Source organism: Ptychodera flava, chromosome 20 (genome assembly GCF_041260155.1).
Source record: "Ptychodera flava strain L36383 chromosome 20, AS_Pfla_20210202, whole genome shotgun sequence".
NCBI classification, from domain to species: domain Eukaryota; kingdom Metazoa; phylum Hemichordata; class Enteropneusta; family Ptychoderidae; genus Ptychodera; species Ptychodera flava.
This window is the reverse complement of record NC_091947.1, coordinates 19977226-19992208: the sequence shown is the minus strand read 5'-3', so window position 1 is coordinate 19992208 and position 14983 is coordinate 19977226. Positions and strand designations below refer to the sequence as shown.

The 14983-nt window shown below is 40.4% G+C and overlaps 1 protein-coding gene across 32 annotated transcripts in view; it reads right to left on the bottom strand.

Moving 5' to 3' along the window:
- Positions 1 to 14983, bottom strand: part of LOC139120263 (transforming acidic coiled-coil-containing protein 3-like) — a 43066-nt gene that overhangs the window by 17768 nt on the left and 10315 nt on the right. For 6 of the 32 annotated variants that reach the window (XM_070684529.1, XM_070684533.1, XM_070684536.1 and 3 more), the window contains exons 3-6: positions 13994 to 14053; positions 11558 to 11760; positions 8674 to 10893; positions 4510 to 4604 (exon numbers count right to left, since the gene is read on the bottom strand). In XM_070684529.1, the coding sequence (XP_070540630.1) occupies positions 4510 to 4604; positions 8674 to 10893; positions 11558 to 11760; positions 13994 to 14053 (2578 nt within the window). Of the gene's footprint in view, positions 1 to 1609; positions 1682 to 3201; positions 3283 to 4040; positions 4095 to 4509; positions 4605 to 8673; positions 10894 to 11557; positions 11761 to 13993; positions 14054 to 14983 lie in introns of all 32 variants that reach the window. The other 26 variants (XM_070684522.1, XM_070684523.1, XM_070684526.1 and 23 more) reach the window with 13 other exon arrangements.

Genomic DNA, 14983 nt, shown 5'->3' with positions numbered 1-14983 from the left:
TGCACAAGTTTTGGATTACTTAAAGCTGGTACACCGGTTAATTGAAATTTACCAGAAGTATGGAGGAAAAGTCATGCTCTTTCCTCAAGTTGCGACAAAATTGTTCCAGAGAAGTAAAAGAATCATGCAAAAATGAAATGCAAAAAGGACAGTCAAGCAAGCTGTTACTATGGTGTCAATTCAGTAAAGATCACAATGTCGTTTGGGTTATGGTGGGACTTGTTACTATGTAAGAAAGCTTTGAGGTGACAAATTAGTATGTAATGTGCTGTGCACTCACTGTGTGCCAGTGAAAAATCTAACACTAAGTTTGTGCTAAAGACTTCAATCAGGAATTGAGAATTATCAGACGTCTTGTTGAGTGTTCAAATTTTCTCATAAAGAATGATGGAAAAAAGGTCACAGGGCAAAATTCTTTAGTAAGCAAAATCATGAAAATTTCATTTCATGACAATTTCATTTCTACATATCTCCTGGTGTTGATACATAGGCAACTGTTTACATTGAATGAAATCATACATCTGTCCAAGCAAGACCAGTGACTGATATTTCTCAGGCCCTGATGCCTCGTTGCAAAGTCTAATCAATGTAAACAAAAAAGTCAACACCTGGTATACCGTGAAACCTAAGGTTAGTATATGCAAATTCTCACTAATGTAAACACAAAGTCAACACCTGGTATACCATGAAACCTACTGCAGTAAGGTTAGTGTATTATACAGGTGTACCATTGGTATCGGTGTGATTGTGTGACTTCCCCCTGATACGTGGGACAGACCGTGATGAAAATTAGTGTAATTACGTGTACTTCTAGTACACCTTAAGGTTAGCAGTGAGCTACAAGTATGTGCACTGACCACGTACATGTGACGAACCAGTGTGGGTGACTTACGTGTTATTTTTTGCAAGACCACAACATGTACATTTGTGTCAGTGGACCATATTTCAATCTACACCTGTCTTTTTTTTAATCTCCCATCTTTCCCTCTAGTGAGACCTTGTGAGAGTACATGAACCCAGACAATTTATCAATATATTTTTGTACAAAATTCAGAAAGAATAGTGTTTGCTTGATTAAATTGAATGGGCTTTAAGACTTGAAAATCATGTAACACAACTTGAAACACACTTATGTTAGTCTTGAATTCCACTCAAACAGGACACACACTTTCTGAAGGCAGCTGGGATTTTTTAACAGTAAACTGCTCCATTGGGGAGACATTTGATTAAATAGCATTGTGCAAATGTAGGAACAGGTGATCAATTTCCGGAGTGTTTGAAGTCGTGTTTGAAGTCACTCGATGAATGAACCTTGCTTGTACAAACTAGGGTTGGGAGAAAAATCTTGAAAATCTGTACGTTGCGTGGAGTGTTTCTTTTCACAATGCAGTGGACCTGGTTGAGGTCATGATGAGTGCTAAAGAGTACTACTGCAATGTGTCCGCCTCTGCGTTATTGCTTTGATCCAACATCCAGCATCCTGTCCCTCGTGACGCTACAACAACTTTGCATGAGTTAGTACACAGTGAGAGAACATACGTGAAAAAACCCAGACGCCAGCATGCATCGTAAAGATGAAGTTAATTTTTGTTTTGAATGCACAGCCTACCTTCTTCGGCCAGTCTGGCTTCCATTTCCTCAAAACTCAGCTGGCTCAGATCACGCTCTAAGCCAGCGGCTCCTAGAGGCACATTACGCAGACAGGCAGCGGAGCAGGCAGAGGTGAGGGAGGGACAGGAACAGTTATGGCACAGATGGAAAATGAATGCATGGGAAGAGAGATTAAAGTGGCCTGTTAGCTGTCATGAATGGTTTTAATAATAATGAATGTAAAAAATATGCAAAGCTTCTTATGCCATCACCATGTCAGCTGTTATAATTGTATTACTGTAACCACATCACCGTAATTGCATTTGATATTATACCACACCACTCATGAAATTTCATGAATATTTAGATGACGTTATTCCTTGTTCCCGTATGATTTCTCCCGGTTATGTATCATGCAATGACAAACGTCGTTTATAAAACGAGAAATATTTGAAGATGCAGTAGCCTTTATATTTAATGTGGTTGAGAATTCATGAGACTATTAGCATTGAAAAGAGAAGGTAAAAAAAAATACACAGCAAAAGGCTGGTTAGTGAAAGACAGTTTGAGCAAAGTCGGCTTGTATCATCACGGTGTGTCGACCGAAGAGTAAAATTGATCACACTGGCAAATGTACATACTGGGGGGTTAAGTTACAGACAAGAGCTTGACGCCGAGAAAGGTAAATCCTCACACCACAACACTGATATGCTGTCAACACTGAACAGACCACAAAGAAAACCCAGACTGTACATAATAGCAAGGAGGCTGTCCAGCCATGCAAGACATTGATTGAGAACAAAAAAGCCTGAATATAACAAAACCAACAAATTAAAACAAAGCCGATAGGAAGACAATACCTGTTTACACAAACACGTCACCGAACAGGACACACTCTGCAGATCATGCCTTCATGCTGTTAACAATCAATTTAACTTATTTCCCATGGAAACTTTTAAACAGCTGGTGTTCTAACAGAGGCACTGTCGCAAACAATGCTTAGGGAACCCGGTGTGAGGGCATGCATAGACATGCAAACAGGCGGGAGATGCCCAACACAGGAATTTTGAGCAAGTGCCAAAATTAAGTAAAGGGGAACGACCCAAGGGCCAGTGTGTGTGTATATTACACCCTTCTGTTGCCAGGATCAATGAAAAAGGCAAGACACTAAAACATACACAAAAGGCAGTCAGACAATACAGAATAAAAGGGGTCCTAAACAGACAGAAGGTGGTGAATGCAATGGCTGACCCTCCTAAGCTAACATTAGGAAATATTAGAGTTGAGGCATGGGCTGGGAGATCAGTATTCTCATTGAAAATACACATCTAGGTAAATTGGCTGGGAGTCTACTTTGGCAATTACAGTTAAGTAAAAAAAATTTTTAGTAAAATGGGAACATTTATATTTTTTGTCCATTGTTAGTCTAACCAGTTCTGATTTTCTACTGGGAAATGCTAGTCAATTGTTAAGATACAATGCTCATCACCTTAGAGTGTTACATTGTAAAGAATTTGATAAAAAGCCTCACAAACAAATTCTATAAATTGCAGAAAAAATGTACTTTTTGTAAATTGTCTATATTTCCCTAATGGCTCTAACTAGGTGTACCTTCACCGGCAGGTCTGAAATCTTCGTCCATGATAAACATTGGTTCAGGCAGTGCAGGGTCAGCGGTGAAATCAATTAAAGCTAGGTACACGTAAGAAAGGAAAAGGAGAAAAAAACGTCTTTGGACAAAAAAGGGAAAGAGTAACAAGAAATATACCATGGCTAAACCAACACCATAATAAAAAATAATATGTGTAATTTGAAAAAAAAAAAAGAGCTTTAAAGCCGTAATGTCCATGGCAATTTTTTTTTTTTTCATATGCAATGAAGAAGCGTAAAAAAAAAAATTTGACACCTAATTTAGGATACGGTATACTGTTGAGGTATGAACTGGATTTTGAATAAGACTGATAACATATCCCCATTAGAATTACTATAACTGATGTAACATTTAGACATAGATGGTTTTTGTGCAGTCTCAGAAAGATTGACGTGAACAAAACAAGTATGTCAGAGTCTATGCCAAGAATAAACTTGGAAACAAAAATTAACACCACAATTGATGCAAAAGCCCTTAATCCCACAATCTAATGTAATGGCATTTTTTTCCAATATTTAAATTTTCAATATCCAGGGTTACTGAGAAAACTACTTGTACTCCATCAATAAATGCAATAACACATTTTGATTTTTTTTGGGAGGGGGGATTTACAATTTGTATCAAAGTCATCTTGAAATTGTGTAGATTGCCTTTGCTGACATCACTGCTTTAAAGACAGAGAAAAATAAGTTATTCCTTACAACCATGCTATCAGTGAAAAAAAAGAAAATCTAAAAAAAAAATTAGAAATATGAGAAAAGTTTGTTGATATTACTGATGCTGGATTTATAACACAAACCTATCCATTTATGATACTCAGTTTTATAAAGCTCGGCCAAGTCAGGGGTTATATCTGTAACATTGATAAATTAGATGTGTTATGTAAATTGGCACCTGGGATGTAAATTTTTGATTAAAATAATATGTCAATTGAAAACTTTTTGGTTAAGGGTACATGACTAATTCTGTGCATATGCATGCTTTTGACAGGACAAACGTGTGTGGTGTTGGTGTGTTGGCAGGCAGGCGGATAAAAAACATAAAGATTACCAGGGCAAGATGTCATTCACTCAATAAATCTTCTTCTCTCTCACACAGGCCTCTTCATGAGTGAAAACACATAAACACGGTAACCAAGTGACAAATACCACTGTGAGGTACAACATACCCATGCATAACTGGACAACCTAGACTTACACAGTGTTAGCAGTGCAAAAGTACACATATTGTTATTAAATCCCAGGTAAATTTTTTCAGATTTATCTTACCTTCTGATGCCGGTTTAAACTCATCATAGTCTTCCTTGTCATTTGAGGTAATATCATCAGCATCTATGTCATTATTGGCAGGTATCTTGAAGGTACTGTATTGGGCAACAAAGCAGTTAGCTTTACCGGTAAGTAATGGAAATTGCACAATGTGAAAACAAGAGTATTTGTAACCCTACCGTTGGGGGCGCAATATTGTATAATTCAACACTTCTCACAGTGAAACTAACACTGTGTATACAGTATGTACTAAATACTCTGCTGGTAAAGGAGGGTTTCACGAATATATGACTTTATCCTCCAGGTAGATGAGTAGTTTATGTTTTAGAGAAGAATTTCCTGGATTTACATTACTAAATGTTGACCCTTGCACCACCATGGCTTAAAGGTCTGGTGAAAATGGTCCCGTTCGTGTGACTGAATATCTTCCAGGGGTCAATACTATTACACTCGCAACAGAATTGCAACCTAAAAGTACGCGCAAGTGTTAATTTTTTTGATATTTCTATGCGCGGCTTTCATGGGGTTATTTTGCGACACTCAGGTCACGCCCATAGCGGGGATAATGGTTGGCCGTCTGTGACGTCACTGGTGTGGTTCATTTACATCGAATAGCGGTCCAACGCCGCCTTATCTCTGCCCGGTATCCGCTAACAAAACACTGTTCGCGCTGCCCATTTGCCACGTTCGCCAATGCGAATCGAAATCCGAAGTGGCCAAAAAAAATCGATCCTAATTCGCCACAGCGGCGAAACTGAATTTTGTTTAAAAAATATGGTAAAATAAAGAAAAAACGTGGGTTTTTTAGTCTTTTGTTTAATCTGCGCTTCTCTCTCGGCGATTCGCAAAAACTGTGTCTACTTCCGTATTATTGCGTTCTTTCCGTCGTACGTATTTGCAATGGTGCCAAGTCTCGCGAGAGATTTGACGTCATTTAGTCTAGTGTACAGCATGCATAAATGGCTCTCGCGAGAATTGAAACTAAGACACACGCAATCGAGCCCTCGACATAAATTTGACGTCATTTTGTCTAGTGTACAGCGGGCATATAGGAACGCTCGCTCGCGAGAATTGAAACTTTTGCTATACATAGCAGACATACGCATTTTAATCGAGGCAACAAGGTTCGGTGTTGCAGTTGATTTACATTGCGGTCTAGATGTTTTGTGTTGTGGATTTTCATCACGGTCTTCAACATTCCATGTTGCAGTCGATTTGCATCGCGGTCCTCTTGGTCCGGTATTCCCCGTTGTTCTTCAATTTAATTGCCGTCCCAACGACGCGTTCCATGTTGCTGTCGATTTGTATCAAGAAGGACTCTACCTCCATGATTGGTATCGCTATCTCTACGTTCCGTGTTGTTGTTCGTTTTAATGGTAGTCTCAACATTCAGTGTTGCTGTTCATGCAGCTAATTTGCATCGTGTCTCAACCTTCCGTGTTGTGGTTGTACTTGTAGTGCATTTTAATCACTGTCCCATTTACGTTTTAAGTTACTGTCGATTTGCACTGCGGTCTCGACGTTCCGTGTTGTAGACAAGTGCATTTTAATGGCAGTCACAACGTTCAGTGTTGGTGTTCATGCTGTTGATTTGCATTGCGGTCCCAACCTTCTGTGTAGCGAAGTAGCGAGGCAGGCTCAGCCGAGGGACCGTGGCCGATCGTACGAACCAGCAGAGACAAGCACATCCTATGGTTCAAACACTCAACACTTGACGGGAACTTAAAATAATTTACAGTTGAGCCGTTCATGTTCTTGCCGCTGTCACAGCCATCGAAAGAACAACGTTCTCCCATAGTGAATGAGGACACTATCCTGATCATGTAAGCGGAAACCCTAGAAGTTACCCCCCGTAGGGAGCTTACGGAGGTGTGAAATACTTTAGTTCCCGTTATGAGATACGGCGTCGGGCAAACTTCGGAAAGCCGAAAAAAGTCGACTGGAGAGGCTCGGGGGACACGCCCACATTGCATTTTTCTTTTGCCATATTTCATAATCACACGCGCTAAACGAAAAAAGAAATGAATGTAACTGTTTTATAGACCATCAATGTATTTCTGTGATTTTGCAACATGGGCATTTCACCAGACCTTTAAGCTAAAACCCATTGTTACTGCTGGTGATTGTGGGCCTGGTTACAGGACATTGGGAGTGAACAGGTTAAAATTTGACATAAAGTGAGAACGGACAAAAAATCCAACAAGCACACGTGTCATCCTGGTCTGAGTAAACAAGCAGTTTAGGGAACGTTGAACAATGGGTGACAGTGCCCGTACAGATCACCTTGTTCAGTAGCGGAAGTTCCTCACAATACCCTTTTGTACAGATCACCTATCATGTGAAGTATTGAATGAATGCATCACTCAGCAGAGACTGCAGGAATTTAATAGGTGGTCACATGAAATAAAAGACAGTGACTCATTTAGCCCGATGGAAAGTAATTTAGCAATTTTGTTGCCCTGTTCATAGTTGCTGGCAAAACTAGACATCCCATGTCCTCGCTATCAGTGCTATCTATAACAGGTGTTACAGTTATGCTCAACGGAAAGTAGACGATGAGATAAATGATACCTTACTCAATTACTAATTTACATCAGACACTTTATTTCTAAAACTACACTAGTACCTCACAATATTGCTTGCGAGCGGCAAGTTCTCAGAGACAAGAATAACAAATACCAGACCTAAATGATTCCTTAACATAACAGTCACTTGCCTGCTCTTCTCTGCCGACATGAGTGCCTTATCTCTTTCCACTGGTTTATTGCCGTAATCTTATACCACGATACTAATTACACAGCGACAAAAAGACAACTGTAGTTCTTGCTGAAATGAACGTCATCGCCGGGGTAGACCGGCCGACATTGTTGAGACACTGCTCAGTAAGTGTCAAGTAGATTGGATTTTTCAATCTTTAAAATCATGACTTCTGCTTTTGCCAATTTTCATTTTCTTTGACACTAAAATGCCTTAAAACAGATTACCCTAATTCTTTGTATGAAAATGCCTCGACCTAACCCCCCTAATTCTTTGTAAAACAGGTCCACACTTACGATTGATAACAATGGGTATTTTGCAAAACCATGGTGGTGAAAATGTTACAATCAACTGCCACTCTGTAATTTGTGCTAGAGTGAAGATAAGTGTGGACAAAAACATTTGGATAAAACTGACTTAATTTGGCAATGTTATCACGCATGGGGGTCTCTAGCTATGTACCATATCGCCAACTTTACAATTACCTAAGCTACTGATGATTAATGTGAAATACTGTCTATGTGTCCACTGTTCTGTGTATCTCTTCTAGCAGTCAAACAGTGGTGCAACTATTCTCATGCATACTCTGCCAAGTACATTTGATTGGGATGTTTAACGTTTTGTGTTTATTGTATCCAATCAAATGAGACTTTGTCTATCTGTTATTCAATGGCTCAAAATTGATGAGGGTCAATTACAGATTTGTATAATCCTCTACAAGATTTACTCGCCAAACCAGAGAAACCATATAATTATTGTCTGTCTCAAGATATCTTTGCAAGAGCTTTTCAGACAAAACGTTTGATTCATGAATGATGAAGATGTTTCATTATTTGCCTTTTATATATCTCTTTGAGAGGCATATATGTTACTTCATGCTTCAGCCAACTTACAGTTGTCTTTTTGTCGCTGTGTAATTAGTATCGTGGTATAAGATTACGGCAATAAACCAGTGGAAAGAGATAAGGCACTCATGTCGGCAGAGAAGCAGGCAAGCGACTGTTATGTTAAGGAATCATTTAGGTCTGGTATTTGTTATTCTTGTCTCTGAGAACTTGCCGCTCGCAGCAATATTGTGAGGTACTAGTGTAGTTTTAGAAATAAAGTGTCTGATGTAAATTAGTAATTGAGTAAGGTATCATTTAATCTCATCGTCTACTTTCCGTTGAGCATAACTGTAAATGTAAAAGTTATGTTGGTAGGGCTATGTCTATGTCCATACAGTTGAAGCCTGGAGCAGTGTCAAGTGTTAGAGCAACAGTTCTGTTGGGCATGTTGAGAGCAAAATATTCATGTACTTAGAATCTTGATAGATGATTCACTGTTTTGCTAGTAATACTGCAGGATGGCTGACTCTGTCAAGATAATGTAATAAAAGTTTACGATAAACTTTAGAATTATACTTACTCTCCATTGTTATTTCTTGGGGATGAGCTCGTCTTGTTCGACGACGAAAAGGGGTCGGTGACATTCTCAAAATTGTACCCTACTGCAGTGGCTGGAGTGGGAGAGTTTGACATCTTGTTTGATGAGCCGAACGGGTCCCCAAAGTCAGTCTCGTCCATATCGTAAATACTTTTGCCCTTGGGGGCAGAAAGTTTGATGGGGATGTCGTCCAAGTCAGACGACTGGGCAGGAGCAACTCCCTTAGGTTGATCTCCGGAAGTTTTGGGTGGTGGGGGAGCCGCAAATATTTCAATATCCTCCTCTACAGCTTTTCCCTTTGCTTTGCCCTTCTTCAGCCACGGCTTTTCGGGCAACTTCCTTCGCGGCTTCTCTTTCTTGTCCTCGGTTGGCAGTGATTGGCTGTTAGCTTCTTTGCTATCTTCCAGGGTTACTGTCTCTTCGGCCTCGAGCGTGGCGGGCTCGGGCTGAATTTCTGTGACTTCAGCAGCCACTTCAGTTAGTCCATTCAGATCCTCTGACATGGGTATCTTGGCAGGGTTTTTCAGTTCTGTTTCTGATGCAGGTTCCGTATTTTCTTTTTGCACTGGTTCTCCTATGTCTGACTCTCCTACAGGTGCTGCTGGTATATCATCAACTCCGGTAACCTTCTGAGTATCCCCTTGTTGAGTATTTTCTGAAGATTCCCTTTTCAGCTCTTCCTCTTCTTGTTTTGTCTCCAACAACTGGGCGAGTGCTGCTTGCTGTTCAATCTCTTTCTCTTGTTTTTCAAATTCTGCCAGGTCAGCTGCTGATGCAACTGACAGCAACCTTTGCAGTGGTTTGGCGGTGGTGTTCCTGGCTGGGGCCTGAGTGCTGGCAAGGTCCTCAGATTCCTTTGCCTCTCCTTCAGTTTCAGTTCCCAGACTCTCTGCTTTCCTGGCTTCCTCTTGCCCTACATCCAAATTAACTACAGAATCTTCCTGGGTAGGGGCCACTTGTTGATCTCCAGGGGCCTCTGACTCTGCCTCAGGCTTAGAGATTGGACAATCTTGTTTTGAATCCTCAGGGACTGTTGATTTCTCTTCAGGGACTGTTGGTTTCTCTTCAGGGACTGATGGGGTCTCTTCAGGGACTGTTGGTTTCTCTTCAGGGACTGGTGGGGTCTCTTCAGGGACTGTTGGTTTCTCTTCAGGGACTGTTGGGGTCTCTTCAGGGACTGTTGGGGTCTCTTCAGGGACTGATGGTGTCTCTTCAGGGACTGTTGGGGTCTCTTCAGGGACTGTTGGGGTCTCTTCAGGGACTGTTGGGGTCTCTTCAGGGACTGTTGGTTTCTCTTCAGGGACTGTTGGTGTCTCTTCAGGGACTGTTGGGGTCTCTTCAGGGACTGTTGGGGTCTCTTCAGGAACTGTTGGGGTCTGTTCAGTACCTGATGGTTTCTCTTCAGGGGCTGTTGGTGTCTCTGCAGGGCCTGTTGATGTTAGGACTGGCTCTTCTTGTTCAGGTTTTTCGTTCCTCACTTCTTCTGTGACACCACTTTCTGCAGGTGCACTTTCTTCAATTACTGGTTTTTGAACTTCCTCTGGTTTGAACACCTGAGCTGGCTCTTCCTGGGTCTCTACAGCAGGATGTGGTTCTGGAATAATCTCTTCCTTGTCTTTTTCCTCGACAACTTCCTCCTTTCCTTGGTTGGGCTCTGATACCTGACCGTCTGCCTTCTCTTCACCAAATGCAAAGTGCTTCTCCTTTGAGTCCTCTGGTGGTGTACCCTCACTGGAGGTTGTTTCCCCCTCTGGGTTATACGGAGTGGCAGGTGAAAAATCAAGCAGGGGTATCTCGTGCTGGCGGTCGCTGCTGACTGGTCTTTGGGTCAGCTGATCTTGCTTGCAGGGTGAAAAATCCAAGAGAAGAATCTTCTGCAAGGGAGACTCACTTGCAGGCTCTTGTTTCAGCTCAGCTTCACTTTCTTGTGTGACGTGCAGTACCTGGATTTCTTCTTTTGCTTTCGGCTGTGACTCAGGATCTGTAGTCGGCAGTGATGTCGGTTTCTCACCGCCAATAATAGCGCTTTCTATCAGACTTCCATTGGAGGGTACCTCCTCCTGCGGCAGTGTGTCTTTCTTGGTGTCAGCTTCAACTGTATGACTTTCCCCACCAGGAGCAGCCTGCGCTGTTGTTACCTCGCTGGTTGGTGTAGCTGTTTTTCCTACTTCAGCAGCAACCACAGAATCAGTTTTGGTATCACTGTACGGATAAAACAAAACACATTAAACAACCAATAAATGAGGCATCTCTGAGTGCAATTAACCCTGGTGTTCCTGGTACAAAGTTTAAAATTTGACTTTGACAGTGGCTGTGATTTTTAGATATTTTTCATTTGTGTGTCAGCTACAATGTACATCCCGTATAAAACTACAAGTACTGTATGCTGTGATGACAAGTATTCGTCAACACAGCCTGTATGTACAATGAGAATTATTACTGCTCATAAATGGTCTTCCGAATACGCACTGAATGTTTACAAACTCGATTACACAGTTCAAACCTAGAAAAATTCAATTATGTTTCAGATATAATGATGGTGTATAGTGATGGCTGATTGAAATTGGACACCAGATAGGAGAAGTGTTCAGCTGTACGGGGGAGTCATATTGTGAATTCACTTGGTAATTTATCGGGACATCATTGTGCTTGGATGATAATAACTAGAACTGCTGGCTTTACATGTCAAAATGATGTAATGTGATGTAGCATACTGTGTGTAAAGAGTCAGGAAACTTGATGAGGTGTTATCTTGATAACTTGGTAACCATAATTCTGCTTCATGTAAATACTGATTAGAAAAGTTAAAAGTTCAGAATCACAAACGAAACTTTCAACAATGATCAGTTTTCCATGTCCCACTCACCTAATAGGTACAGACTGAAAGATATCTTCCACAAACTCAGTGGCGTATTGGATGTAGTCAAGATGGTCCTGTTTGGTCACCACCTGGCAACGTTCCGCCCAGCGTTCGTTTTCGTCAAGTTCACGTAGGGCTGCCCAGGCCGATGGGTCAACTACCCTACTGACTGCACTCTGAGATGATGGTGTCTGTATAGAGACTTGCTGCTGGAAATCAGAAACAAAATAACTCAAGATGTGAGAAGGGTTTCCTTGTATATTGTTTCCTGTAAAACTTTACGCTTACACATACTGTCACGATGATCCAAAGATGAATGGCTGATCATAGGAAAGTGGTTTGAAAAGTCAAGAAGACAGTTTTTAAAGGGAAATATAATATTTTTTGTGTGAGCAAACTCACTGGTGGATGAGGAACCTACTTGTGTTATGAATACAAACAAGAAGAAAGTGTATGGTGAACAGATTACTAATATGTGTTTCTCGTTTGGTATTTTAAAATATCAGTATCAAATGCTGTCATGAGGGTCATGGCTCCTTTGTATGCCTAAAAACTGATTACATGTGATTTTTGAAGGAATTTTAGTTGATACAATCAGTTTATCATAATGGATTTTCTGAATTTTTTGGCATCATTTCCACATATATGTGTACACAGTAAAAAATTTTGTTCAACATTCAAAGCGCACATTAAATAGGTATTTTCTTGTTGTTTGACCTGCTACCTTTTTCCATGTACATCACGTCTACGAAATTCACTGAACCAAATAGTACTGACCAAATTTATGCCAGTATATGTACATGGACTCAGCCATTCAAGATCATGTTGACAAGTGACATAGTTAGATATCAGTTATGACACAAGCGCACGCACACACAAAATTGCCTCAGGCGAAGGCGAAATTACCCAAGCATATTATTAACTCTGGACTGGTTAATAACGGGCGTTTTCATAAACCACATTTTTTTTCAGTCCTATTAGTTTGCTTGCCAAAGGGGTTCAGAAAAATCAGAACTGCCGTACTTACACATTAAAATTTTACCTGCGTTATGATTTGCATTTCTTGAAGGAGCACATTGTGAATGTTATTAATTAGCATCTACTGTCATCTTACACTTTTAAAAAGGGTCCATGAATGTACTCAATTCAATAAGACGTTGCACAAATCTCATTTTTCACATAAAAATTTTCCCCCATGGAAAAACTGGTGGTTCAAATTATGCATACAAGGAAGAATGGGAACATGTAGTACCTGGGTGCCTTAACCAAGGAATCTGAACTGACGGTGTCAGGTTGTGCTCTTTATTGTGCAACCCCGCCCAAGAAAGTTGGTGACATGCAACAAATTTTGCATATTGGGCAGCAGAATTCATCATGGTGCCTTTTTATCAGGCTGAAAGCTGCAGTAAATGTTGATTAAACATGAAGCTGGCAAGGGCATTTTATTATCATTTCCATCAACCTCAAAAGATCCTGTTCTTTCTGAATTTTTACGACTATCAACACATCATAACTGTCTGCTCATTACCATACATACAAAGTGATATGGATTTCAGTATAGTTCAAAACCGTGGACCATCTTGTGCACAGGAAATATTCATACTTCAAAGTATAAAGCTAGGTTTTAAAATTCAAGAGTCTGAGTATGTGTCCAGGGCGCCCTCTACCTCACGTGTATTGACTGTAGATGAGGGTAACATCCACATCGTCCATGCATCATGCAGCATAAGCACACGCTTATACCACCAACTGTCATTTTCACCCGACTTTGGTTCTGTCAGCTGTGTCATAAACTTTTGAAAATGCCACATTGTTTTTCCTTTTGGTGACATTCAGTATCAAAGACGGCTTGAAAAAACAATGACTTGTTTTGCCCTTCATTCCCCAGTTGAAAGAAGAAAGACACCCGACATCCAGTGTACCAAAAGGGAACCAGGTGCAATTTATTTTCTGGGATACACTCCAGTCTTTTACAAAAAGGTTTTGTTCAACACCCAGGATACATGTGGAAAAATCAAGTTCAAACTTTATTCAAGAGAACTATGGATGAAGTAACGGTAACGCCGTGAAAATTGGGTAACTTTTATGTGATATTACTCAGATAGACTTGGTCGTTTGAGGTCGTACAGAAATGTATGCAATATAACAAAATAAATGTGTGAGGTGTTAGAAACTACTGTTGGCTACCTTGACTTCAAAGGAGGGAAAAAACAGACCCAGATTCAAAGCTTATCAAAGCTTGGAAACATGCAGGTGACACCATCTCAATCGCAAAGAAGGAGACATAAAAAAAATGCAGTGAGAAGGAATTATGTGCAGCTTGCAGCATGGAGTAACATCCACAGCTATTAGTCTGCCGTGACTTAGATGCAATGGTAAAAAATAAAAATAAAAGAGAGACTATGATTGGAAACTAGACGACGACATCGTCTGCCCTGATACCTCGGACTCATCTGCCACTGACCCACTTGGCTCGGTGGTCTCAGCCATTTCTTGGACAGTCTGGTGTATCAGCAATGGAAAAGAGAAAAAAAAAAAATACAGAAACAAACAGAAAAACCAAAGGAGAAGGCATGGAGAGACAGGCTTTACCAGTCATGCCACGGCAGCCTGCCTGACATGGCTGGAAACAAATTTCAAGAAAATGGAAAGGGAAAAAAGACAAACAAATATACAAAACAAAACTGGGAGGACTTATACAGTATGTAGATTGACACTTGCAGAATTGACATTACATCACTATTTTCCATTTACAATTTTTAATAATAACATTGCAGTGTAGCTTTTTATACAGCCAATCAGGAGTTCTGTGCAGAATTATTTTTTTGAAAACATATGGGTGCTTTTCTGTGTTGATGAATTAAACAGCATGATTGACTGTACACTGACAAATAAATTCTTTTCTGACATGCATTCAGCATGCAGTTGAAACTCTATTCTAATTTTATCATTACTCACAGCTTCAGGGTTCTCGGAAGGGGAAAAAAGAAATATGCTGATGATTCTACATGTACAAGGTAAATGGATCTACTCAGGGCATCTGTAAAATGTTTTTTTTTATCTCAGAAAATCCTGCTTCTGTGGACTTCCTTTAAGGTAATATGCACCTCGACAGTGAAAGACTTTCCTCGGTGAAACTTTCAACCATTCTCTTACCGAAGCAAGAATAAAAATCAGGGGTCACCGTGCAAACTTTGGTACTGGAGAAACAAATTATCTAACGTTTACCAATATTTGAAATTCAAAATGGCCGCCATCCCTGTGTTAACTCTATGGGAAAAAATAAAATTTTCGATTTTCGAAAAACTAGGACGGTGAAAATTTTTCTTTCGCTAAGAGCTTCAAAATGAGCACCCACAAGTGGTAGGTCAGAAGAAAATTGATAAAATTTGAAGGCCCGAATTTCTGTCCTCGAGGTGCGTAACTACCTTA